Consider the following 25,479-nt stretch of genomic DNA (forward strand, 5'->3'; position numbering starts at 1 on the left):
AAAGTGACATGTGAAGGCCAAGTATGGTAAGCTATACTTGGAATTTGTCCTCTGCATTTAACCCATCCAAGTTAGTGTTCAAACATTAGGAGCAGTGAGTAGTGAACACACACACACACACACTGCAAACCATGGACAAATGTGTTTGAGAATAGAACCTGCAACCTTCGGGTTATCAGTCCGACTCTCTAATCATTAGGCTACGACTGCCCCCTTTAACAGGTACAGAATCACTACAATGACGGCATCAAAAGGGAAATAAACTAAATCACTGCTGAGCAACCATCTTTATAGATTCTGTAACAGGTTTAATTTCTGGGGTCACAATGTCTATGATGGCATTTTTCTTCAGTCTGAAGCCCTGTATTTGAAGTACAGGAATGCAGAAAACTTCAGATCTAGACATTTCCAGAAGTAACCTCAAGAAAATTTATTCACAATCTGCAACAAAACTAAAGTATTGCATAAGAATAAAAGAAAAACAAAGAAAAATACAGCAGCGCTTGATTATATAAACATGTAGAAACTTTTTTTTTTTTTTCTGTGAACACAGTTATATCAAGCTCTCTGGCTAATGTTCTAGTGCAACATCTTAACGAAAACACTCAGGCACAAATAAACCTTTTCTCAAGGAGATCAACTCACATTTTGCATGAGAAGAGACATTTACAGCTATAAAGAAAAGATGCAAGAACACATACTTTGAGTACTGCTCCAAGGCAACCATTTCAAGAAGATCAGTTCTTTCAACACAAGTGTCTTCATTAGAACTATGATAGTGTCTTGTGTTATTGTATAATATCAAGTGCAAAAGTAAATTCAAAGTAATGGATACTGGAAGTAAATGATTGTTAAAAGCCTTCCTGAACAGAGCTGTAAATGACATACATTATATGTGTCAATTTCATCATACTGATTGTGGATCTGTCTGTCTGGATCTACAGTGTCCATCTATTGCTGAAGAATATGGTAAACAGAAAGAGATGTTTTTTTATTTGTGTTTTTCTGGAAAGGAGAGTACATATAAGGCATTGACCTGTTACACACTCAGTTTGTTTGAAAAAAGAAAGACATAACACTATAAATTAAGTACAAATATAAGCAGATTTTACCTGAGAAGGAAAAGGTGCCACAGGTTAAGTATGGCACATATCACACGTACACAACATGATGGCCTTTTAAGTTAGCTAAATACTGAGAAATAAATTATAAAGTCTTTCCTAAATTTTGGACACTGGTTAGACTGTTGTGGTCAGTTATTTTTTAAACAGTTAAGTGCTCAGTTAAGTGCAGTAATTCTGTGGGACTTAAGACAGTTGGGCTGTACTGGCTTAGTTTCATGCTGGTACCATCCTCACAAGTGCTCATAACTCATCTATGAATTGTGCCAGTTAATTTCACCTGATTTGTTTCATTCATTATTACAAAGATATTTTTCTTCATCAGCCAATTGTTTGGTCTTTGAAACCTCTCCGGGTTTGTTTTTAACATACACACAAAAAATAGTTTCAGCAACAGCAGAAAATTACAGAATAGAAAAATAAATATCATTCCACCTGTTCACCTTTCATTGAAAAGCAAATGAAGAGGACAAAAATAATATTTTTGGACACATTTTATGATGCAAGTACTCCACGTTGGATCACGTCCGAACCGTAACGTCTAGTCATCGGGCTTCGAAGTCTTTGGGTGTGACACCTCTTTCCCTGCTCTGATTGGCCAAGATCAGACTCTTCCACATGGCTTCGGTTCTCACTTCCTGTCCGCAGCCGGGTCCTAATTTGAGGGGAGGAGGAGGTGGCGGCGACGGGACTTGTATTAAAAGTTTTTAAGGAAGAATTTTGGTCCACCATGTCGTTTCTGTCCTGCACATCTTTCCCTGCTGATGTTCTCTCGCTCCGTTTGGGGATTCTGAAACTGCCCCAGTTTTTCAGATGCCGCTTAGTTGTTCCATTTGGCACTAATTTTCCCTGATGGCTGGCGTTTGTCTTCCTCGGCGATCCGTTATACGTGGTCGGAGCAGTGACCACAGAACTAGAAGTGGTTTTGCTGTGAGACAGCAACAATCTTTCATCCATGTTGTCATGCTCTGTCTTATTCTTTAGCGTGTCCTCAATAGGCTTCGACTGTCTCAGTTTGTCTTTGATGGACACCTGTTCCCACAGCTTGCTCCTCCTCCTGTCCTCCAGGGGGCACTCGCTCTCCTCATCTCTTCTATGAGATTCACCACCTCTTGGCCTGCCCTCCGAACGTTTCACTGTAGCTGACGCCGCCGTCTCGTTTCTCTGAATTTTACAAGCTCCAGAGCCTGAATCAATGACCCCAGAACTGGGAACGTTGTCCATGACCAGGCTGTCCAGTCTGGGCATTTTAGCAGGCTTGTCTGCTTCGATATGCCTAGAGACTCTATAAGGGTTGCTCCCCTTCTCAGTGGAGCCCAGGGCACTGTTCTGCCCACAATGACCCTTTAAAGGTTGGGGGGACACAGGCACGGGTGGCGTTGTTCGAAAGTAAAACATTGCCTCCTCCAAACGTCTAGTAGAGGATATACCTGACCAGGAAAGAAAAAGAAAGAGGTAATGGTTAAAAAGGAGAAAAAAAACAACAACAATATGATGGATCCAATACTTTTCAAGTGCGTGCAGTAAGCATTTTACTAACCAGCGATGCGTCCTTGCTCGAGCAACCTGACATGGTGATGAAAGATCTGTTCCTGTACTCGGCACAAGGTCCGTTTAATCCTCTCCCGGCGGCTGACCATGTACGTCAAATTACGCACCTGAACACATATATGTACATAAGACATATGAAATCTACAAAAAAAAAAAAAAAAAAAACCCTAAACCTAAAAAGTTTTTTAAAGGGACAGTCCACCCAAAAATTAAAATTGACATTTACCCACCATTTCATTCCAAATCCATAAGTTTTTCATTCATCTTCAAAGTACAAATAAAGATATTTCTGATTTTCTCTCATCCTTCTTGACATGAGAGAACCTATGAGGTTTGTTCTCACATGTCAAGCTAGCACAGATGAGCTTCCATATTTGATGTGCTCTATAGCCGTGTTTCCACCACAGGAACTTTCCCTAGGAACTAGGGACTTTGGGGTGGTACTCAGTGTGTTTCGACCGCAGGGACCAGGGCCTAAATGAAGTTCAAGGTAAAAATTTCCCCCTCAGAAAGTCCCTGATTGCGAGCTAGTACTTTTAAAGTTCAGGAACTTTCAGGGGTGAGACTTTGGTGCTGAACATGCAGATTGGTTGAGTTCATGCAGCATTTTGATTAGTTGACTCCATGCAGCATTTTATTTCAACCACCATTTTTAAAAGTCTGTTGCGGTGCGTGCAGTCAGAGTTGCTTGCTATTCGAATCAACTATGGAGTTGACCGACGAACCGATGGCGAGGTTCAGGCTTTATTAACCTTATATAGGCGAAGGACAAAATCCAGCGGGAACTGGAAAGCCGCACGCAGTCCTACATCATCGGACTTCATGTTCATGTTACTATAGACTAGAGTTGTCAAAAGTACAGACTTTGATACCTAGTCGGTACCGAAATTTTTAAAAAGTGACGCTTTGAGCGCTGTTGAGCGGATTCATAAACATTGGTCATTATGTTCACGGCTCATCGGATATGTCTGTGATTGGCTTCAATGCTCAACACTGTAAAAACATTGTAAATAGTCATCAATGATGCTCTTCACCAAGCGATTACACAGATACACACAAGAGCATTTGAAAGCAGGCAGCTATTGCACCTGCTTTCAAATGCTCCCGCTTTCAAAACACTTTCAAATCCAAACACTTCCGTGTGCTTTCAAACACTGCCATGCGTTGATCATTGAAGCCAATCACAGACATATCCGATGAGCCGTGAACACAATGGCCAATCATAGGTGTTTACGAATCCACTCATATCTGCTCAAAGCATCACATTTTTAAAACTTCAGTACTGATAGGTACCGAAGCTGGTACTTTTGACAACTCTACTATAGACCGCAATGGAAATGCAGATAGCAACAGGTCTGGGGGAAAAAAGTTCCTGGGACAAATTATTCCGGGTTATTTCGGTGGAAAAGCGGCTTATGTAGGTGTGCTTTGATCCATATTTATATCCAGTATGGTTTTAGGCTTTAATTAAAGCCTAAATTAAATTTGTTCATCATGTACAGAAATTGCATCTCTTGTGTTAAACCACTTGATTAATTTGGATTACTTTCATGATGTAACTTTTTAATGCATTAAAGCATGGACTTTCAGTAGATGGACAAAAATTACGAGAAATTTAAAAATATCCTAATTTGTGTTAAGAACATGAATGGGTTTGCAAAGACATGAGGGTGTGAGGATTCAGTTCAAAGTTCCTTACATGGAAGACATGCTCTCCTCATAAAAAACCAGGGGCTTATGGGTAAATGCCACATTAAAGAATGTTCTGGGTTGAAGGTAAGATCTATCGAAAACATTTATGGAAACAACAACAGGCCAACGTTTCAAAGGGTTTCAAAGCAAAACTGTAAAGCTTGTGCTCAAAGCACTGACATCAACTGTAAAAATGGTTTATTATTTGTCTAAATCTTCCTTTTTGAAGTGGGAATAGTTCTTGTGGCTGGAGTTCAGAGTTATCTCACATTCCCTTCTGGTATCCTACTTTCAGACAAATAATTAAAATTCTTCCACATCTGTTGTTTTACCCCATCCATTTAAAAACAGGGGTTATTGTGTATTTTTTCTATTTGGGTTTGGCCTAACAACATATTTTATTGTCTAAAGGTAAAGATAGAGGTGTGATAATGACTGTGGTGTGACAGAATGAAACAAGGACAGAAATAACGTAAACTGTTAGTGATAAAACTAATTTAAAACCTTGATAAAATATGAACTACACTGAACTATCTGCAACTCACTAACTGTATTTGAAATCATCAAGGAAGGGCAGAGATTGGATCCTGCTGTCTAACTGTCCTGAGCTGTGATTGGCTGCTGCTGTCTTCCCTCATACTGATCTAAGCCCATTTTGGAGGTGGTAATGTGGCTCTGCAAAACGTACCCTCTCTAGATCCTGACGTAAATGCGTGAAGAGGCGAAGTCGCCGTAAAAGCACTTCCTGTTCCCTCCGGGCAAGGCTATCTTCTTCCTCCTTCTTCGGCATGATGAGCGGCTGGTTAAAGTTCACCTTCCTTTTCAACTTCCAGTATTGGAACAAGAAGTCCACCGTCTCCAGGGGTAACTGCAGGTGCTCAGCAACTTCATCGACAGCAACAAAGCGATAGAATTCATCCTCGAGCTGCTGGACTCGAAGCTTACGCTCACTGAGTCTGGTCTCTTCAGGGTTTTGTGCGAGTCTGGGCTGTGAAGAGGACGAGATGTCTGCTCCCCTATTTCTCCCTCTGTCTTCGCTGGTCTGGACTTTTACTGGTCTGTCATCATCCCCCTCTTCCTCATTCCAGTCCATGCCTGAGTGCTTGGGACAAAAGGATTTGAACTTAACTTCATCCGCCTCCGTGAGGATCGTGTTCATCTTCAACCCACAATGGAGACCGCAAGTCACATGGAATGCCACACGGCAACTTTTGGCAGAACACTAGAGGGATTTGGAAAGAGAAGATGACAGGATTAAACCGCAGAAGTTGGGAGGAAAAATGTGAAGCATAAGAAGTGGTTTCTGATTTCTGACAACTTAACAAAATTCTACATTTAAACGAAATTTAATGCTATGTTGAGTATATTTTGTTCATGTTGTGCTGGCCAACATGGCAGTCATAGTAAATTGAAAATGACATCTAGTGGCGTGGATGCAGCATCTTGTAAAAACAAAATGTTTTAAGTCACCAAAGCCACTGCAGAATGTGATATTGACCAGTTGTCATTGTTTTTGTTAATTGAAATAAAGCTGTACTAAAATATAAACATTAGATGATGAACTTAGAATATAAATAAAATAGAAATGCTGAAATAAATTAAGTTGAAATACTAAAATAACTAAAGCTAAACCTGAAATAAAAATAAATTAAAGCTCAATAGAAAACTAAAAAGCTAATGAAAATTACAAAAGCATTACAAAATTACTAAAATGAAAATAAAAATTCAAAATATAAAAATAAAATTCAAAATATTAACAAATACTATAATACATAAATAATCCCAAAATAACACTGCTTTTGGCAGTCAACTATTATTCATTATTCAACTGAGTAATATTCATCTGGTCATGTGATCTCAACATTTCGGCCCCTATCAGGTGACTCACTCCATGTAAAATTAAACAGCTTTTATTAGGATACTGATATAACCACATCTCACATGAATGTACATAATTTCAAACATTTTTCAAAAGTACTATTCAGTTCGTATGTGTAAACTTTTTATTAAGAGAAAAATTACTTGGCACTTTAAATTATTGATGTTATCAACTGATATTTGAATTTTCCAGCATTCAAATTAAGATTTTGGTGAGAAGATATTCAGGTTTAAAATGCACTTTGGACCTTCTGGAAGGTTCTGAACATCTGCATGAATAGCATAAAAAGAGATAAAATCAGCACTCTGTACCTGAATACAAGCTCCTGTTTTCTCTTTACACAGACAGCATATTAGAGCCCATCTGTTGCTGGGTATTTGAGACACATTAGTGATAGGCTCCATCTTCTCAGGGTTACCAATGCTTACCTACAGATAAAGAGCACACAACAAAGTCCAGTCTGAGCTCACACTCTACTCTTCTGGGTCATTAACACAAGCACTTTAAGGCTAAATTTGGTTCTCAATTCACCTTTTAGTGCTTAATCACGTTCTGTACACACACAGTTCAGTAAAATACGGAGGTATTCTACAACCAAATTAACTCCTGAAAAATACAGGTAGTGAAAACCGCATTTACAGAAATTCTCACAAATGTAAAAAATTCACAAATGTACAGCCTGTGTGAAACCGCAGTTTCGAGAGTGAGTCGTGTTCCGTACACACATGTAACGATAACTTAGGGGATTCCCTCCCGCATTTAAATGCGGTTGTCACTTCTAAAACTTAACTGAAACTAATTCTTAATTTGTGCATGCATCCTTACTTCTGGTATCCAGAGAGCACAGCTGACGTGGACCCACTTGGTACCACTGCGGGTGGGTTTCATTGCTCCGCCTTTTTTAGGACAGAGATGGCATTTTGGAAAGATGCCCAGCGCACAGGTACGGCAAAGCCAGCTGCCCTCTGGAACTTTCAGTATCCCGTAACACGCCTGTGGGGAGGTACATTGTTATGTAATTCATATGTGCTTGCAAATGCTTTCAAACACTCAGGTTCCCAAACACACACACACCTGATGAACACAGATGTTGCACTTGTCACAGAACACCATTTCGTTGCCGTCCTCGCCATCAGGGGACTGACAGACGTCACACACCACGTCCTCGTCGTACTCGATGCCAAGCCCCTCCTCCGTTTCCATGGCGTGGCTCATGTTGTCATAACAACGGCGCTCAAACTCCTCCATGACACGCTCCATTGTCAGCTCATCCAGGAGTTGCATGCCTACAGGCAAATCAGTTAGCCTGATGTGACTTTTGTTTCCACAGTATGCAAGAAATTTGAGTGAATAATGGGTAAAATGAAAACTCGACTGGATATACTCACCCATCTTACTGAACTCCTCATTAGCGATCTGCAGCCAAGCTACATCCTCCTCATTCAAGTCATAACGACACATGCCATCAGCTAGCGTCTGAATACCCACGTACCCCAGCATCGATGACTCAGATGAGCGAATCATCTTCTTCGGCCTGATGAATAGAGGAGCGGGGCTTTTCTCAGCTACAGTGCTGTAGATAAAAAAAGAAAAACACAAACAGATTTCATAAAAAAAATAAAAATAAAAAATAGATTTAGACTTAATGGCAACAACTAAATAAGAATAGTTTGACAGGTTAAAAAAACAAAAACAAAACAAAACAAAAAAACTCATACCGCACTGAACACTGTGGTATGGAGTCAGGACTGACGGGGACTTGAACCCCTTTCTCCCACTCCTGTCGCCAGGGATCGGCCAGCTCATAATAATCCTCTGGATTCAGCTGGTAAGAATCGTGCAGCTTCATAGCGGTGATCAGGTCTGTCCTGAACACCTGGAGGAGAAAGAAAAGAGGAGTTGCATGAAAAGATGTGTGTTGTGAATGAGCAACAAATTTCTACAACATTTTCCTTTTTATCAGTTAGGGTCGTATATGAGGCAGCATTTGAGTGCGAGACAGTCCTGCATACCTCTGAGGGTCTCTTTCCATTCTGTTTCCTGTGCTTGGAATTGGAGTGCTGAGACCAGGACGTGGAGATACCTGAAAGAGACAGAAGCAATGAGAATCAACCTCATTGGTTATGCAGCAAGTTTGAGCTTCCGGAAGAGGTTTGTTCTCATGCGTCATTCATGTTCAGTTGAGCTTCTGTTATGTTCACTGATCAACGTTTATATGTGAGTAAAAGCCCAAATTAAATCTGTTCATCATAAAAAGCAATCGAGTCACTTCAGAACATTTTGACTAAACCGCTCAGTTCATATGAATTAGTTTTACAATCTCTTTATGAACTTTTTGAAGCATCAGAGGTCAAGTTGCAAAGGCAGTCTAAGGAAGGACAGAATGCTGTCACATTTCATCAAAAAGATCTTAATATGTGTTTTGAAGATGAATGAAAGTCTTACGGGTTTGGAACAACATCATAAATATAATCTATACCGCTCCAGGGGTCAATAAAGACCTTCTGAAGCAAAGCTATGGGGTTTTGTAAGAAAAAATATCCATATTTAAAACTTTATTAAGCATAATAACTAGCTTCCGGCAGGCAGCCATACGCATCGATTTGCGGCAGAAGACTAGCCCCTAACCCGACGGATAACAAACGCGGAAGCTCAGAGGAAAGAGCAAAACAAAAACACCGGTCACGAATTAGAAGTCTAAAACAAGAAATTTTAAATAGAAATGTCGGAGGATTTCGGTATAAGAGAGAGGAGTATGCGTACGGTCGTCTGGATAGTTATTATAATTTATAAAGTTTTAAATATGGATATTTTTCTTACAAAAACTCATCGCTTTGCTTCAGAAGGCCTTTATTAATCCTCTGGAGTCGTATGGATTATATTTATGATAGATGGATGTATTTTTTTGGGCTTCAAAACAGGCTCCCTGTTCACTACCATCATAAAGCTTGGAAGAGCCAGGATATTTTTAAATATATCTCTGATTGTGTTCGTCTGAAAGAAGAGAGTCATATACACCTAGGATGGCAAGTAAATCATGGATAATTTTCATTTTTGGGTGAACTATCCCTTTAAAAGACCAAATTCAATAAACACCTTATTGATGATACATACTATGTACAGGCAACCAGAAGAACTCAGAATATAAATAAAACACATATTCTCGTTAAGCGTTGTTCCACAGAAAACCATTATAAAGAAAACACTTCACCATTTAACACTTTGCGTTCATATTCTGCGATCATCTTGCCTGTATATAGTATTCATCATCAATAAGGTGTATACTGAATTTGGTCTTTTAATATCGCTTTTTTAGTACATTAAAGCACTTGGATCACTGGTGCCCAAAACTTGCATTTTATTCACATATTTTTGTTTTTCTTCTTTTCAGATGGAAATTGGAAAATTGGCAGGCTTGTAATGCAATTCTATGGATGTTTTGCCCACCCGGTCTCCGTGCAGGTCCCTTAACTGAAAACTATGAATAATGGTCATTTTAATTTCAGCAACTGGCAGTAATAGTTTTACATAAGGAGAGGGACAGTGCTGGGGCTATAGCTAAAGGGCTAAATGGTAAAATATCTTTGTTTCTCTTCTATTGTGACGTATATCCAAGTGAAACAGCTTCTTAAACAAGAAAAAACAAGTAGCGCGAGACTTGATTTTGTCCATCGGCAACTGATTGGATCATTGTCGTTAGCTAATTGCTTCGATCTCATGTGAGTGCTATTGCTATTGTCCAGTGCACACATCATCAGAGAAACGATGTTGTTGAGATGGAGGGGACGTTTTGGAAAGATTACAAGGGCACATAAATTATGAAAAATAGCGATCGACACGGATAAATTATTTATAGTAAACACTACAATAAAAAGTAAACCAATCAAAGCTATCATGAAGGACATCTCAATTCTCTAACTGCACCGTGAGGAGTCGAGGAACAAGGAGTGAGGAAGCTTCAATAGGAGCTGTGAGTGTGGATGCACAGATGTATCCTATGTAGAAGTGTTTCTTATGAAATGCACATCCTAATGCACATATAAATCCCCCCCTTACATCTGTCACAATATTTTTAATTTATGCTTTACTTTGCAATATCACATATTTCAACAGGGCATTATTAATATTTATTATCAATTTCTTAAATAACCATAGTTCAAAAACATAAGTGCAGATCCCTTGAGTGCAGCCGATGATGTTTTGAAAAGACACTTGAGTGATCAAGAATATTCCAATACACAAATAAGGATTCCTTCCATCCTCATTTTCTTTTCTTGCACCCTTCCCTCGCATCCTAGTGGGGGAGGGTGTGAGACGCAAGGAAAGGAAAAAAAGGATGCACAAATAAGAAATTAGAAGCACCCAAGGTTTCTCTAGGCAAGTTGGTACTAGAATATACAGCGTGTGTCTACTTACTTCCATTGTCTGAGTCCTCACTGGTGCTTGGGACACGGCTTCGCTTCATTATCAGCTGCCGTGGCCTTCAAGTGATGCAGAAATCTGCAGAGGTTGATCAAACATTAGCAGAACATTCCTGAAAACTGATCCTGCAGAGATCACTGCTGAGTGTGCTTCCCCCCCAGCCAGCCACAACTTGACAGACTGAAGCCAGCAGAGACAGACAGTTAAATGAGAATTAATAAACCTAATTCAAATTAAAGGCTGTTAAAACACTCTTTATATAACTCCATCTCAGCCTAATGTGCAAAATCGACTTGAGCTGATTCCTTCAAAAAGTGTTAACAATGTGGCGCTATACAACCGTCGCTGTTTTTGGTTGAGCATCTTGACATGACAACAACACGATCGGTTCAACCAATACCGTGGGTCTGAGGGCGGGACTATCTGTTGAACCGACCAATGGCAATTGGCAAACGGGGTGCGTGCATGAAATATTACACACTTCACCTTAAAATTTAGGTTATTCTGCTCTGATATAACGTTAGATATCAGTTTAAAACATAATAAACAAATGCAATTTGTCCAATGTCACATAGAGAGGTCAAATCACATCTAACAGCAACTCAAAAATAAAAAAACTGACCTATTGGTGTTCACGGACTACCATCAGCTTTATCTGTGTTAAATTAAAAGCCAATCATTGTTTTAAACTATCCGATGCACCGTCTATCACATTTCTGTGCAATTTACACGTCTGGAACGTCATAAACAACAACAGCAGACTGACAGCCCAGTTTCACTGAAAAATAAACTCAATCCTTTCATTATTCATGCACTTTCCAGCTTTAGACACAGACCGAACATCTAAGTTAAACACCTAACACAGTTAAAGCAGAATTACTTTACATTAAAATACATTAACCTACATGAACAACAAATGAAATAGTGTTTTAAAGTATTAATATATTCATGCGGCTAAGTAAGCAAAGACAACTCATTTATAAAAACATTGAAAATGGTTTAGATCTGCCAAACTTGCGTTTACATGAATTTAACCAAACTGCATACGGCAGAACGTCTATCACTCCATATAAACAGCAGCTGAGTTCACGCAGTGCAAACGCTACATGTGACGCTGCTGACAGGCCACGCCTCTTGACGTCACATAGCTGTTCATTTTAATGCCAGTTAGAAATTGAAAACAAAACTATCATTATTTATTTATTCCACTGAATACAAATTAATTTTACAGTGTGTAATACACATATGATCTTATGATAAACGCTGATATCTTTAAACACCAACCTATAGTATCAACAACAAACAAATGTGTCGCTACATTCGATCGATCAGAAAACCAAGTTTTATTGCACAAACAGATACATTTGGCGGATTTAACTTCTAACGCTAATTCTACAGAAAAGTTGAATATTTTCTACCGTTATTTTCCCAACATCATGGCAGAGATGAATCCGGACCAACCCAGACCGTTGCATGCGGAAAAATTTCAAACATCCCTCTGAAACCTACTCAGAATTCATTTATAAATTAAAACCGCAAGATGTGGACATGCGTTTGATGCTATTTGCTGGTTCAATACCAAAACTTTTAGGCTAAATAACAAACCGCACAGTCAGGCCAGGACGCGCGCGCCTAACTTACTATATGACGTTTGGACACACATACACACACATACATACATGCGCGCGCACGGCCAGCAGCTACGCGATTCAAAGTAACTGCCAAATATCAAAGAAAACCACACCATTAACTTATAGAAATTAATCAGGAGGCCAAATGCATGTAAACGTTTATTTAGGGCATCGTCTGCTGCATCTCAACTTAATCTTTTGGCGCCATTTTAATTACGTGCTACATTTGCACCGGACCATCTGCATGAAGAGCTCGCTGAAATCCTGGAAAACATTTGCACGTCCCTCCATGTAAAACATATACTACATCACAGCCCCCCCAAAAAATGTAGTGTACCTACAAAATAAGATATTCTTGATCCTGCGCTGGCGTTTCTATGTGGCGCTTGTTCAGAGTTTGTGTAGTCGCCTCTCCTCCACCCCACACACACAAACACATGCAGGTTACGTATGCGCGTTTCTACTGCTGTATTCCTCATGCACCTACAGGGGGAGCTGGTGCGCGCGAACACACACACACACACACACACACACACACACACACACACACACACACACACACACACACACACACACACACACACACACACACACACACACACACACACACACACAAGATTATTATCATGACTTCCATTTCAGCTGTTTCATAATAACAAAATCTGTTTTGCTTGGAGATGAAGGGATTGTTGTAAAGCTCAGGTTAAAAAACACTATTCACAATTTAATATGAATCCATAGGAAACCTGTTTAAATAAAGAAAGATTTAATATTATGTCATACAAATATTCAATTGTTTTGTAATAATCAAAAGTTGGTTTAATAATGTAATACTTTTAAAATATCAATCAAATCTAATTAATCACAATTACAAAACAATGAATGCATTGGAGTTGTTTACTTTTTTAAGTAGGCAAGATGTGTCATGATGAACATCTTGGAGATGGAAAGGTACGAAATACAAAAGCTGGAAATCACATGGGAACACTTCACAACAAGCTTTGTTCATCATTTTCCTTTATTAGATGTTTTTCCTGTGGGCAAATATAAATGTGTGGCAAAAGATCAAGGGTGGTGCATGTTTTCATTAGAAAAACAATAGATTTAAAAACAATTTTCAAGAATCATAAGTTTTTTGTCCTGTAGAAGGATGGATAAATGAATTGTCTTGGAATATCTGACAAAACTCATATTGATTAAATGGAGTGAGACCAGGAATAAAAATCAACTTTTTTTATGGATGTGTGTGTGTCTGTGTACATTTTTAGAAGATTGTTTTTTATTGTGTTTGCAAAACATTACCACTAGGGGTCACGCTTAAGCTTGTGTCAAGATGGTAGTGCATAGATACACTAGACAGGATGGAGGGAGGAGCTCATTTTTGACACATCAGTAGCCAATCGAAAACAGCTCCTCATCCCACCCCCTCTTAGACCACTTCTGTAGGCCTCAGGAGAAAGGTTCACAAATAGCTAAATCTAATCGCTACTAAAACAGTCTTTAGAAGGAAATGTAAGGATCAGGAGTGGGCTCACTCTGTGTTGGAGACAATACTGCTTTTATAACAAGGCAGGAGACTCAAAACGAGGCCAAGGTGGAACAACAGATGTCTGACATGTGCATGAACATGATTACTGACGTGTCTGATCACAACAGGTCTGCAGATTAGGCAGAAGGGGTCTGATTATTACCGACGACTCTTTGGTGCATGTTCATTTGAGTGCCAGAATAGCATCATATGATTTTCCAGTCCGACAGACTTGTACATCCCTGAATCCTGCATCAGTGAGCAGACGTGTATAATGAGAAGGTGGATGCTCCTTCCCTTCTGTCTGGACCAGCATGTTCAGAGAAAACATCTGAACCGTAGTTGGACCCCGGCGGTTCTCAAACAGCAGTGCCTCTGCGATCAGAACGCCTCCACCTTGATACATAAAAAGCAAGTCAGATGCTCTGACAAGTATCATTTTAGGGCCACTAATTATTGACCTATTAATAACATGTTTTCTCACCCGGATGACATGCTGTATGAATCTTCCTCAGTAGTGTGAGATTTTTTTCCTCTTTCCAGTCATGAATTATCCGGGCCAGAATGTATAAATCTGCAGGAGGGATTTCTCCTTCAAAGAAGTCCCCTACAAGCACACAAAACAACAAATATGTAGTTGTTTTATAGATTAGAAATGTCATACTAATTTTTTTATTTTGTTTTCTTTTTTTTAAATTTGGGGTTAGTTAGATTTTTAATGTTTTTTAAATGTCTCTTATGCTCATCAAGGCTGCATTTATTTGATCAAAAAACAGTAATATTGTGAAATATTATTACAATTTAAAATAACTTTAAAAATATATTTTAAAATTTACTTTATTCTTGTGATGGCAAAGCTGAATTTTCAGCTTTAGTGTCCTATGCAGATTTGGTCGTCAAAAAACATTTCTTATTATTTTGAAAACAGTTGTGCTGCATAATATTTTTGTAGAAAATGTGATACATTTTTTCAGGATTCTTTAATGAATAGAAAGTTCAAAATATTTTGTAATTATGTAAAGTCTTTACTGTCACTTTTGATCAATTTAACGCATTCCTTGCTGAATAAAAGTATTAATTTCTTTAAAAAAAAATCTTATTGATGCCAAACATTTAAATGGTACTGTAGTTTTTGTTTTGTTTGTTTGTTTTACAGGGTTTTCTAGTTTCAGTTGATTTAGTTTTCTTAGTTAATGTGATAACTGGTATCATTAAAAAATGCTTAAATTTATCAGCACAGAATTTCTGCTATCAAGTTACATTTTCATGTTTAATGCAGGACAGTTTTATATTTACACTATGTATTAAAAAATTCAAACACGATAATTTGAGACCATTTTTGTTTGAGTTAGTTTTGGAGTCATGCAATTGTATTTTAGCTTCAGTTTTTCCCAATTATTTTAGTTATTGTTTTAGTTTAGCTAAGAAAAAGTTTTTTATTTTAGTTTTCATTGACTATAATAACACAACAAACTTTTAAAAAGTTATTTTGTCAGGACAGCCACTAGACTGCTTGCTGAAGTTCAGAGAATTGGTTTAGAAAGCATTAGTTCACTTCAGAATTAAAATTTCCTGATAATTTACTCAGCCCCATGTCATCCAAGATGTTCATGCCTTTCTTTTTTCAGTCGAAAAGAAATTAAGGTTTTTGAGAAAAACATTCCAGGATTTTTCTCCATATAGTGGACTTCAATGGTTACCAACGGGTTGAAGGTCCAAATTGCAATTTCAGTGCAGCTTCAAAGGGGTCTACACGATTCCAGCCAAGGAATAAGGGTCTTCTCTAGCGAAATGATCAGTCATTTTCTTAAAAAAAAAAAATGTATATACTTTTTAACCACATATGCTTCTCTTACACTAGCTCTGCGATGCGTGTCCACGACTTCACGCATTGCGTAGTCACGTTGGAAAGGTCATGCCGTAGGCGGAAATACCGACCCAGTGTTTACAAAGAGAACGTGCAAAGACTAAGTCAAACGGCCTTTACAAAAAAGGTAAAACAACGATGTTGGACGATTTTGAAGTTGGAGGAGAAAATGAGATGGAGTTTTTCACCCTACTCTACCCTGCTGCTCGGTCAGTACTTCCGCTTATGTCATGCGTGACCTTTCCAACGTGATTACGTAATGCACATCGCAGAGCTAGCGCAAGACGAGCATTTGTGGTTAAAAAGTATATACATTTTTATTTTTTTTTAGAAAATGACCCATCATTTCACTAGATAGGACCCTTATTCCTCGGCTGGGATCGTGTAGAGCCCTTTGAAGCTGCATTTGAAACTGCAATTTGGACCTTCAAACCTTTGCTCCCCGTGGAAGTCCATTTTATGGAGAAAAACCCTGGAATGTTTTTCTCTAAAACCTTAATTTCTTTTCGACTGAAGAAAGAAAGTCATGAACATCTCGGATAACATTGGGGTGAATAAATTATCAGGAAATTTTAATTCTGAAGTGAACTAATCCTTTAAATGCCAACCATTAACAATGTTTAATTGCATCGTTATGCACCTTCTTGAAAACAGATGGTGTCATCTTGCTGGGTGAAATGCCGCTGGGCAGTCTGGACCACAGCTGGGAGATCCAGAACCGTGACAGTGGAGGAAGGATACTCTTTTGCCAGCTCCCGCGCTAATGCACCAGAGCAGCCTGCAAAGCATCTCAAAATGACAACTTGCAATGCTACTGCCTCTTGCATTTTTCATAAAATTATTTTTAGCTCGAATCATTGTCATAGGAAAAGAGCTTAAGCTAAAAATACGTTCACACTCACCTCCCAGATCTATGATGGACTTAAAGCTAGAAAGATCGAATGCTGTCACTATGTCATGGCCGTCAATGACCCACGTAGAATTCATCAGTCCCATGAACTTCAACATCTCCTCTTCTGACCTGAAACAAAACAGCAAACCGGTGTCAACAGATGGATCTTTTCCAGATGGATTCACATGAAAAGTAGGACAAACAAACCCTAAAACTGACACTTATACCATCTGTTAGACAACATGTATGCTGTATTTAAACAGATGCATAATCAAAAAAAAAACAAAAAAAAACGTTAATGCAATTATAGGTAAAGTTAATAAAGCAAAAATAACACTTGTAATAATTTTTAAACAGAAATATGGGTAACAGTTTACAATAAGGTCTCATTTGTTAACATTAGTTAATGCATTAGCTAACATAAACTAACAATGACCAACATATAGCATTTATACATTTTTGTCAGTGTTAGTTAAAGATACACTATGTAACTTTTGTTCAAAATTAACAAAATTTAAATAATAATGAGTCAAAACATCATAAATTCTTCTTCCAAAATGTGTTTTTGTCTTACCCTGATTCACTATAGTAAGCCTATTATTGTTGTTGCAACTAACAAGAAAGTTTGACATGAAGCACGCTAAATCTCGAACCTCCGAGGAATCACCCTCATTTTAAAAAAAAAAAAAAAAAAAAGGAAAAAGAAAAGAAAAGCTGAACGGAGGAGAGTCTGCTGGCAAAAAGAGAATGTGACAGAGCTCTTAATAAAACCAAAATCGACATTGTCTTGGCTTTTCGAAGATAACGAGAACTGAGGGATTTAAAATATATTGTAAAAGCAACATGAAGATGGCATTTTTATTACTCAACAGGTGAGTAAGGTATTTAATTGAATAGGTAAATTGCCATATGTAGCTCTAACAGAGTTCATTGTAAAGCATTATCTATTGTGAAGGGTCATTTCATCATGGTTGTTGTAGTGCTGTGTTGGAATTAATTTTCAAGGAAATACTGTGTCTATTAATGGATAAAGCTACACTAAACTGGTTATATCTCTTAAATCTAGTAGTGAATGTTTTATGAGCAGTAGGATAACCATATTTATCCACACAGTCACGTAGAGCCAAAGCACAACCAAAACATTGGTCTTCCGCAAAATGCATGCAGTTTTGTTAATGTGCCTTTAATAAAAATGCAGTTGTTTACTGTTCATTCATGTTACAACAAATACAAGTTTTGATTTTAAAATTGTATTAGTAAATGTTGAAATTAACTTGAACTAACAATGAACAACACTTATACAGTATTTATTAAGCTTAGTTAATGTTAAATAATGTAGTTAACTATTGTTAATAAATTGATCCTTATTGTAAAGTGTTTCCAAATATGTTAATGAATTTATATCTCCATACACAGTCCCATGCACCCAAAGTACTAGGCTGCGAGATGCCTTCATGCACACTCACAGCATCACAAAAATCCAAACAATTCTAAAACACACAGTTACACATACAATAACACAAGTCATTCTTTCACCATCACATACACACTATTGCACACACACACTATCCCTCCAGACACTGGAACGGCCTGTCATAAAGCCTCAAATTTGAATGAGTTTAAAGTCGATGACCTAGAATTACACAGCACCAGCGGCTAATCGCTTAAGTCTGCCTCACTGCAGTCAAAAAAAGGACTTTTAATCTAGTGACATCTAAAGGACAACAAAAAACATTTACCATTATGGTACTGCTAACATTATTAAAAAAAAAAAAAAAAAAAAAGATCACACAAACCTGTATATGGCAGAGAAGATCTCTTCAGATGGGAGGCCAAAGGTTTTCTCATTCTGGTTCTTTCCATCCCTGAGAGGTTTTCAGATATTCTGATTATTCAAATATTGTTTTAGAAATGCAGATGACTTCCAAATAACTTCTTAGTTTTAAGAAGTCAGGCCTTTCTTTTTCATTCTGATGTGTCCAAACATCACATTTACTGTATCATAAAAAAAGGATTTTAAAGTGGACAGGGAACAGTGTCTTTCCAAACAGTGATGAAAACGGCAATGCCTACCTAACAGCGTCTACTAGATTGTTCCAGAGTGGGTAGATGGTCTGAGAGTAATAAATGATTAAATCATGTAGAGATTTGGAGCTGGTCTTGGCCAGGTATAGATTAGCAACATCTGTACTGCTGTAATAAGCTATGAGAGAAGACAAGAGTAAAGGTTTAGAGACTGGGCAAATCAGAATCTAGACACAATGGATGGATGATTTTATGAACAAACAGATCCTGTTCTGATATTTATCACCTTTACATTATAGAAGAATCAGGGTATTTCCATCTACTTGTGGAGGAATATTAAAATACTTCAGCAGCTCACCTGTTCTCTGTACCACTTCCACATCCACAATCTCAATGGCGACCAGCACATCCAGTAACCGCTCTATACCATCTTCACTGGTGCTGAGCTTCTGTGCCACTTCAGCTGCACTCAGCGGCTTTTGGGATTGGAGGAGAAGGTCGAACACCCCTATCTCACAAGCTGAGAATATCGCCTGGATGAGAACATGGATTCAGGATGATTAAATAAAAACTGCAGTGGGAACTACTCATGTTATTTATGTGTTTGTCATGTCTTTAAAAAGATATGGCAAACATATGCATGCAAAATGCATTTTAAACACACAATGCAATCTTTATCTTTTAACTGAATTTGCATTTCACCCTGAAGTCATTTTATTTCACAATAATAATGAAAATTTGTTTCCTGTTTTAAGAAAGTTTATATAGTTTTTACTCAAAAACAAGCCTAAATTTTGATTATTGATATACTATAATGGAATATGGCTTTTCCAGTGTGATTTTTTTTTTTTTTTGGATTGAACTTTAAGTAATATTGTGAAATATTAAAACTGAAAAAAAAAAAACTGTTGTCTATTTTTATATATTGTTAAATGTAATTAATCCCTGTGATGGCAAAGCTGGATTTTCAGCAGTCATTACATGAATGAAGAACATCAAGAAACTATGAAAATATTAGTACTGCTTAATATTTTTTGTGGAAGCCGTGATACATTTTCTTTCAGGATTCGTTGATGAATAGAATGTTCAAAAGAACAACTATTTTACATCCTATGTATAAGGAAATGTATAAGGGAAAGTATATATTTTAGGTGATATGACTGGATACAATTTCGTATAGATTATTCTATGTACATAATAATTGTAAAAGAATTAACAACTCTCCAGCTCAAGTGTCATCCTTTCTGGGATTTAACAATCTTACAGAATCTCATGGTACAACAAAGTCCTGCTGGAGGCGAAATCAGCCCTGACGGCCAAAATGGAAAATGAGACACAACAGGGGACTGCTACAAATAATAGATGCTCTCACATAAAACATTCACTCATAATCCAACAATAAATGTCATGTGTGGTAAACACATTATTAAAATGGTCTGCTTATGATGTTTGAGGTGATTCCTGTACCTGTATGAAGGAGCATAGAAGCACTCATTAAAATAATGTGTCTTAGAGAGATACAGCAAAAACCACAGACCTTTGAGATCCGGAATCCATTGAGATATTCCAAGAGCTTGAAAGGGTAGTCCAGTTCACTCTGGGATAAATGCTCAGCCATGATGAAAAACGTCCCTCCTGCAAAAAGTGCACCATCAGCATCACAATCATGAACAGACTCCAAATTACAAAGCAACTCAACTGTCAGATCCTCACAATTCTTGACAAGTGAACGTGAAATATTTATTTAAACAGTCAGTAGAAGTTATTTTTGGAGGATCCACATACCCTGTGCATTACCTTTTTTACAGAAAATACTGAAAACTAAAATAGGATGACATCATGTACCAAGCATGCAATCATGCAGGCACATAATTTCGTTAGTTTGTATTGGATGATGTATATCATCATACAGATATCAGTAAACACTACACAACTTCTTATGTTCTGTACTCCATTCTTTGCATCAAGTCTATTAATGCTTTAAAACAAAATGTGCACGACTGAGAAGTCACAAAAGCTGAAAGCATCATTGGCTACTTGTCTAGACCAGTGGTTTTCAAACTAGGGTCTGGGGATGAGTGCGGTTTTACAGCGTATTTAACTGCTAAATGATGATGGTATGACCCATTTCAGGGCTGGCCAAAATTATGATTTAAAATCAGTCAGAGCTAGAAATGAATCTCCATATTTACAAGTAACATTTATATTTACTTGACCCCCAACATCTTGTTTTGATGTCCTTCAGGGGGGACTGAGCCTTCTTTAGGGGGCTAAAGGAGGCCACACGTAATTCGCACTCTGTTTCTAATGTTAATATTTCAGAGTATAAATAGGGACTCTTTATACATGAAAATATATAGCTAGCTACCTTTTAAATTTCAGATTGGTCCATGGCACCCTGAGGCATTTAACATCCTTCTGCGTACCCGTCTCTTTCGTTTAAAGCTTCTTTATACAGCAGAGCAGAGTTAAGACTGCTCTGTGCCTGCTCAAAATTCTGCGTAAAGACATAATGCTGCATAAAAGCCAGATCAAATTATGCATGCTCTGAGCCACCTCAGCCCCTAGTATCAAAGTACACAATTGAAATTGCTGTGTAAATGCATTCATGCCACCTTTGAGCAGCATTAAAAATGTGTAAAGACCACATCTACATGCCAGCTCAGAAGCGCTTATGTGCTACCTTTGCCATTAGACTGCAGTCACACCTTTTCCATTAAAGAGATAGTTCACACAAAAGAAGATATTTTGAAGAATGTCGGTAACCAAACAGTTGACAGGCCCCACTGACTTCCTTAGTATTTTTTTTTTCCTCCTTACTATGGAAGGCCCATCAACTGTTTGGTTACCATATTCTTCAAAAATATCTTCTTTTGTGTTCAGCAGAAGAAAAAAATTCATACAGGTTTGGAACAACTTGAGGGTGAGTAAATGATGACAGAATTTTCTCTTTAAGGGACTATATTGCCCCCTTAAATTGATTTTCCAGTGCATTTTTTACCTTTAGAAATAGCTTTTTAACAATGTTTTAAATAAAAAATATTCAATAAAGAAATATGCAATGATGGCAAAAACGAAAGGACTTTTAAATATTAAACTAAAACCGCCAGTAGGTGGCGGTAAGTCACTGTTTTAATAAATGAGTCATTGAGTCATTTATTTATTCAGTAACAAAGCAAGTGGCTGTATTTATGAATGGGTGAATCATTAGCTGTGTCCCAATTCAGATTCCTCATTTAAAGGGATAGTTCACCCAAAAATGAAAATTATCCCATGATTTACTCACCCTCAAGCCATCCTAGGTGTATATGTATCTTCTTTCAGACTAACACAATTGGAGATATATTTAAAAATATCCTTAGTCATCCAAGGTTTATAATGGTTGTAAATGGATGCAAAAAAATGCATCCAATCAAAGTAATCCATACGGTTCCAGAGGGTTATTAAAGGCCTTCTGAAGTGAATCGATGCTTTTTTGTAAGAAAAATATCCATATTTAAAACTTTATAAATGCAAATAACTAGCTTCCGTCTGACGACTGTACGAAGAATGCGCAAGTTGATTTGCGCCAAATGAGTAACCCCTGAGGCGATGTATGACGCTCGCGGTTAACTAATAGGGCTGTGCAACAAACTCAAGCTCCTCTTCTCTTATATCAAAATCCTCCAATATTTCTCTTAAAAATTTTTAGTTTTTGACTTCTAATTTGTGACTGGTGTTTTGTTTTGCTCTCTCCTCTGCGCCTACGCGTTTGTCGTTGCATCATTGCGTGGGGTTTAAATATAGACATTTTTCTTTCAAAAACGCATCGATTTGCTTCAGAAGGCCTTTATTAACCCACTGGAGCCATATGGATTACTTTGATTATGGATGGATGCTTTTTTTTTTTTTTTTTTCCTAAATTTGGGTTCCCATTCACAACCATTATAAACCTTGGATGACTAGGATATTTTTAAATATATCTCTGATTGTGTTCATCTGAATTAAGAATTTAGTCATATACACCTACGGCTTGAGTGTGAGTAAATCATGGGATTTAATTTTTGGGTGAACTATCCCTTTAAGAAAAGTAACCGTTAGATTGCAAAATAATAAAGAAATTACATTATTTTACACCTCATGAGGAATAACAGTCAATTTTACTACGGTTACTTTTCTTAAATGATACCGACTCGATGGCGTATGCAGCCTTTAAATGCGACCTCAGGAGGACGCAACCCTGAATTGGGACACAGCTAATGACTCTCACGTTTTGTTCAAAGCCGCATATTCGTTCACGAAACATATCTCGTTGCAAAATAAAGCAAACAATACTGACAATACTGTGTTTAAAATGTACATTATATTACTTGTTTGTTGAACTGTTGTATAAAATCATGTCACATTTGTGAATGTGGATATTTGGGAAAAAGTGCATTCTTGCTCGTACAACGTAGACATTATCAACATTAAAAACAAGAACTCACAGAGTATGTTTTTGTGTCAAAGAGAGTTTGAGTCTTAAATCAATCTCTCTGCACAGTCTTTCTATTATTGTTCTTAATGCTAGTAAGTGCTAAATCCCCACTTTTACAAAGGTACATTGCCGATGTCGTGTAGCGCGATTTGCTTAGGCAGCTATCTCTGCACGCAACCTATCATATGCACGCCGCTTGTGTGGATGCAGTTTTTTTTGCAGCAAAAGATGAGGTAATTTGATTGGATGTCATGTGTTTGACCTTCCACGGCATTTTCCCTGATAGAAATACATGCTCGTTTTTAATGTTATTTTAAAGCGGGGTAGAATTAAACGAACGGCAAAAGTATTTTTGTTCGCGTACCCCCTCCGTCACCTCACGTACCCCCAGGGGTATATGCGTACACCAGTTTGGGAACCACTGGTCTCTAGATAATCAGTCTAGACTAACCCATGGGAACTGTATAGCATTACACATTATGTCACTCTGTATACTGTATACATAGCCGGTGAAACAATGTGTATTGTGTAACCACAAATTCATTCAAACGAACTCCCCACGAGAACGTGTACATGATGCACTGACCGCAGTGTTGTGAAAATAATACGCGTCGATACAGTATATTTTGTATATAAAGTTGCAAGATATCGACATGCGCAGAGTTTAAAACGTGCTTCTACAACTCTAACATATCACTTGACGCGCACTACTACAGTTCAAGAGAACAGACTTACCAAACAAAAGACAGCCGGTTTGATATGCAGTTCTGTTATAAATAATTCTACTCCAAATTTGACTCTTCTCTGACAGTCATCCCGTGAAAAAGAAAGTACCGTTCAAGAAATGAAATACGAAAGAATCACACGATGCCCTTGTTCTGTTTAGTGACGTCCGATTCGTTAACCTAGCGTTCTTTTGAGTCGTATCCGTTCAGTGAATCTGTTGAGCCAGTTCATAAAACCGGGGTTTGATCGATTCATTCACGAACTGGACTGACTAATTGAACTGAGAACCACAATAAACAACCGTTCTACTTATCGCTTTTCTGGAACGTTTTAGAGCATGTAATACTACACGCCGATATATTATGGAGGACGCCATGACGCAAAAAGAATCACTGAAATTTTGAACCGGTTCGAATGAACTGTTGGAAAGAACCTATTCGCGGAAATGATTCGAACTTCTCTAATTGACGCGTGAGCCTTCCCTTTAAATGTCGCGACGGTTCCTTAAGCATTGTATGTCGTTGCTCGCAATAAGCGCTGTTAGAAATGAATGAAGAACTATTGCATTTCTCCACCACATTCAATTGTGCGTTAAATACGAACAATGGGTTTAACAAAGGACGTATTGATCTTGTGAAAAAATGTTTGGCTCATTTTACCGTCCCGTTAATTGAACGTTTAAGTTTTATATGGGACTGTACATACCGAGTCGCTATTTGGCCATCAGTCCATTTCGCTGTGCGGTTCTCGGCCGCCATAGAGGGTGCGTTAAAATTGACACAAGGACGAAATCCAAATTTTGCAGCACTTTTTACTGAACCATTTATTTTTATGAACGGTTGAACTTATACAATGCACAATGAGCCGTGTGCGACGATGCTGAATCCAGCTACTTATTCGTTTGTTGCTTATTGACGCGTGAACCTCCCCTTTAAATGACGCGACGCTTCCTTAAGCACGCTATGTGTATGGCGCTGCTCGCAATAAGAAATGAAGAAATGTTGCATTTCTCCGCCACATGTAAGTGTGCATTAAATACGAAAAATGACTTTAATAAAGGGCGTATTGATCTTGTGAAAAAAAGAATTTTTGGCTCGTTTTAATGTACTGTTATTTTTGTAATATTGAACTATTTCGGCTTCGGCCCATTTTGCTGTGCAACAGGATTGGTTGCTGTGCGGTTTCTTTTCTTCTTCTTTTTTGGAGTGTATATCTCGGCTGTCTTTGAGTGTGCGTTAAAAGTTTCACTGGGGGCCTATACCTAGTGTCATTGGTTATCACCATGTAAACATTCAGACGTTTATACTGTGCCATTTTGAAGTTATGGTCCCATGAATTTGACATATGTGACAGTAGGCTACAGTTTGAGCAATTGCTTTGTTGGCCCATTTGGAGGCGCTATACCTCAGCTGTCTTTGAGTGCGCGTTTAAGGGAGCTCACCCAGTGTTCTCGTCTACCATTCCAATTGTCAGACATTTTTACTGTACCATTTTGAAAAGGTGGTCCAATGAAGTTGGTCTAATGAATATTTCTCGGGATTGGATCATTCTTAAAAGTTGATTTCTAAGACAAAAATACAAAATATTAAACATTTCTACCGTTTGGTCTCAAGGAAAATGAGTTTGTTCATCATAGCGAGGGTAGATACCATATTTGAAATGACGGGATGAAAACAAGGCCGTGAAGGA

At 37.9% G+C, this 25,479-nt stretch overlaps 2 protein-coding genes across 5 annotated transcripts; both read right to left on the reverse strand.

Moving 5' to 3' along the window:
* Window positions 1–965: 965 nt before the first annotated feature.
* jade1 (jade family PHD finger 1) lies at window positions 966–12,766 on the reverse strand. Of its 2 annotated transcripts, none has more exons than XM_051869293.1 (11): window positions 12,638–12,766; window positions 10,660–10,743; window positions 8,256–8,326; window positions 7,962–8,119; window positions 7,632–7,816; window positions 7,318–7,529; window positions 7,069–7,236; window positions 6,555–6,671; window positions 5,053–5,586; window positions 2,662–2,779; window positions 966–2,551 (listed from the first exon to the last, which is right to left on the reverse strand). In XM_051869293.1, the coding sequence occupies exons 2-11, from the start codon at window positions 10,706–10,708 to the stop codon at window positions 1,617–1,619; spliced, it is 2,547 nt and encodes an 848-aa protein (XP_051725253.1). In that variant the 5' UTR covers window positions 10,709–10,743; window positions 12,638–12,766; the 3' UTR covers window positions 966–1,616. The 2 variants fall into 2 exon arrangements, with proteins under 2 accessions (XP_051725253.1, XP_051725254.1); XM_051869294.1 differs by lacking the exon at window positions 12,638–12,766 and adding an exon at window positions 12,084–12,102.
* Window positions 12,767–13,296: 530 nt separating this feature from the next.
* On the reverse strand, window positions 13,297–24,647 carry asmt2 (acetylserotonin O-methyltransferase 2). Of its 3 annotated transcripts, none has more exons than XM_051869324.1 (9): window positions 24,496–24,647; window positions 20,146–20,243; window positions 18,967–19,141; window positions 18,657–18,786; window positions 18,380–18,448; window positions 16,594–16,712; window positions 16,332–16,469; window positions 14,309–14,431; window positions 13,297–14,220 (listed from the first exon to the last, which is right to left on the reverse strand). In XM_051869324.1, exons 2-9 carry the CDS (start codon window positions 20,224–20,226, stop codon window positions 14,009–14,011), a joined length of 1,047 nt encoding a protein of 348 aa, XP_051725284.1. In that variant the 5' UTR covers window positions 20,227–20,243; window positions 24,496–24,647; the 3' UTR covers window positions 13,297–14,008. The 3 variants fall into 3 exon arrangements, with proteins under 3 accessions (XP_051725284.1, XP_051725282.1, XP_051725283.1); XM_051869322.1 differs by lacking the exon at window positions 24,496–24,647 and adding an exon at window positions 23,800–24,189; XM_051869323.1 differs by lacking the exon at window positions 24,496–24,647 and adding an exon at window positions 20,977–21,114.
* Window positions 24,648–25,479: the final 832 nt, after the last annotated feature.

This window comes from Ctenopharyngodon idella, chromosome 17 (genome assembly GCF_019924925.1).
Source record: "Ctenopharyngodon idella isolate HZGC_01 chromosome 17, HZGC01, whole genome shotgun sequence".
NCBI classification, from domain to species: Eukaryota; Metazoa; Chordata; class Actinopteri; order Cypriniformes; family Xenocyprididae; genus Ctenopharyngodon; species Ctenopharyngodon idella.

Bases quoted from the DNA above. Each gene is read 5' to 3' on its own strand.
- jade1 (XM_051869293.1), bottom strand. From the start codon at position 10,708: ATGAAGCGAAGCCGTGTCCCAAGCACCAGTGAGGACTCAGACAATGGA. The intron at 8,327-10,659 runs GTAAGTAGACAC...TGTCTCTTTCAG, and splicing joins TGAGGACTCAGACAATGGAA to GTATCTCCACGTCCTGGTCT. The intron at 7,237-7,317 runs GTGTGTGTGTGT...ACCTCCCCACAG, and splicing joins GCAACATCTGTGTTCATCAG to GCGTGTTACGGGATACTGAA.
- asmt2 (XM_051869324.1), bottom strand. From the start codon at position 20,226: ATGGCTGAGCATTTATCCCAGAGTGAACTGGACTACCCTTTCAAGCTC. The intron at 18,449-18,656 runs GTAGGCATTGCC...AAAACCTCTCAG, and splicing joins AATCTAGTAGACGCTGTTAG to GGATGGAAAGAACCAGAATG. The intron at 14,432-16,331 runs GTGCATAACGAT...GTGTGCTTGTAG, and splicing joins CACCATCTGTTTTCAAGAAG to GGGACTTCTTTGAAGGAGAA.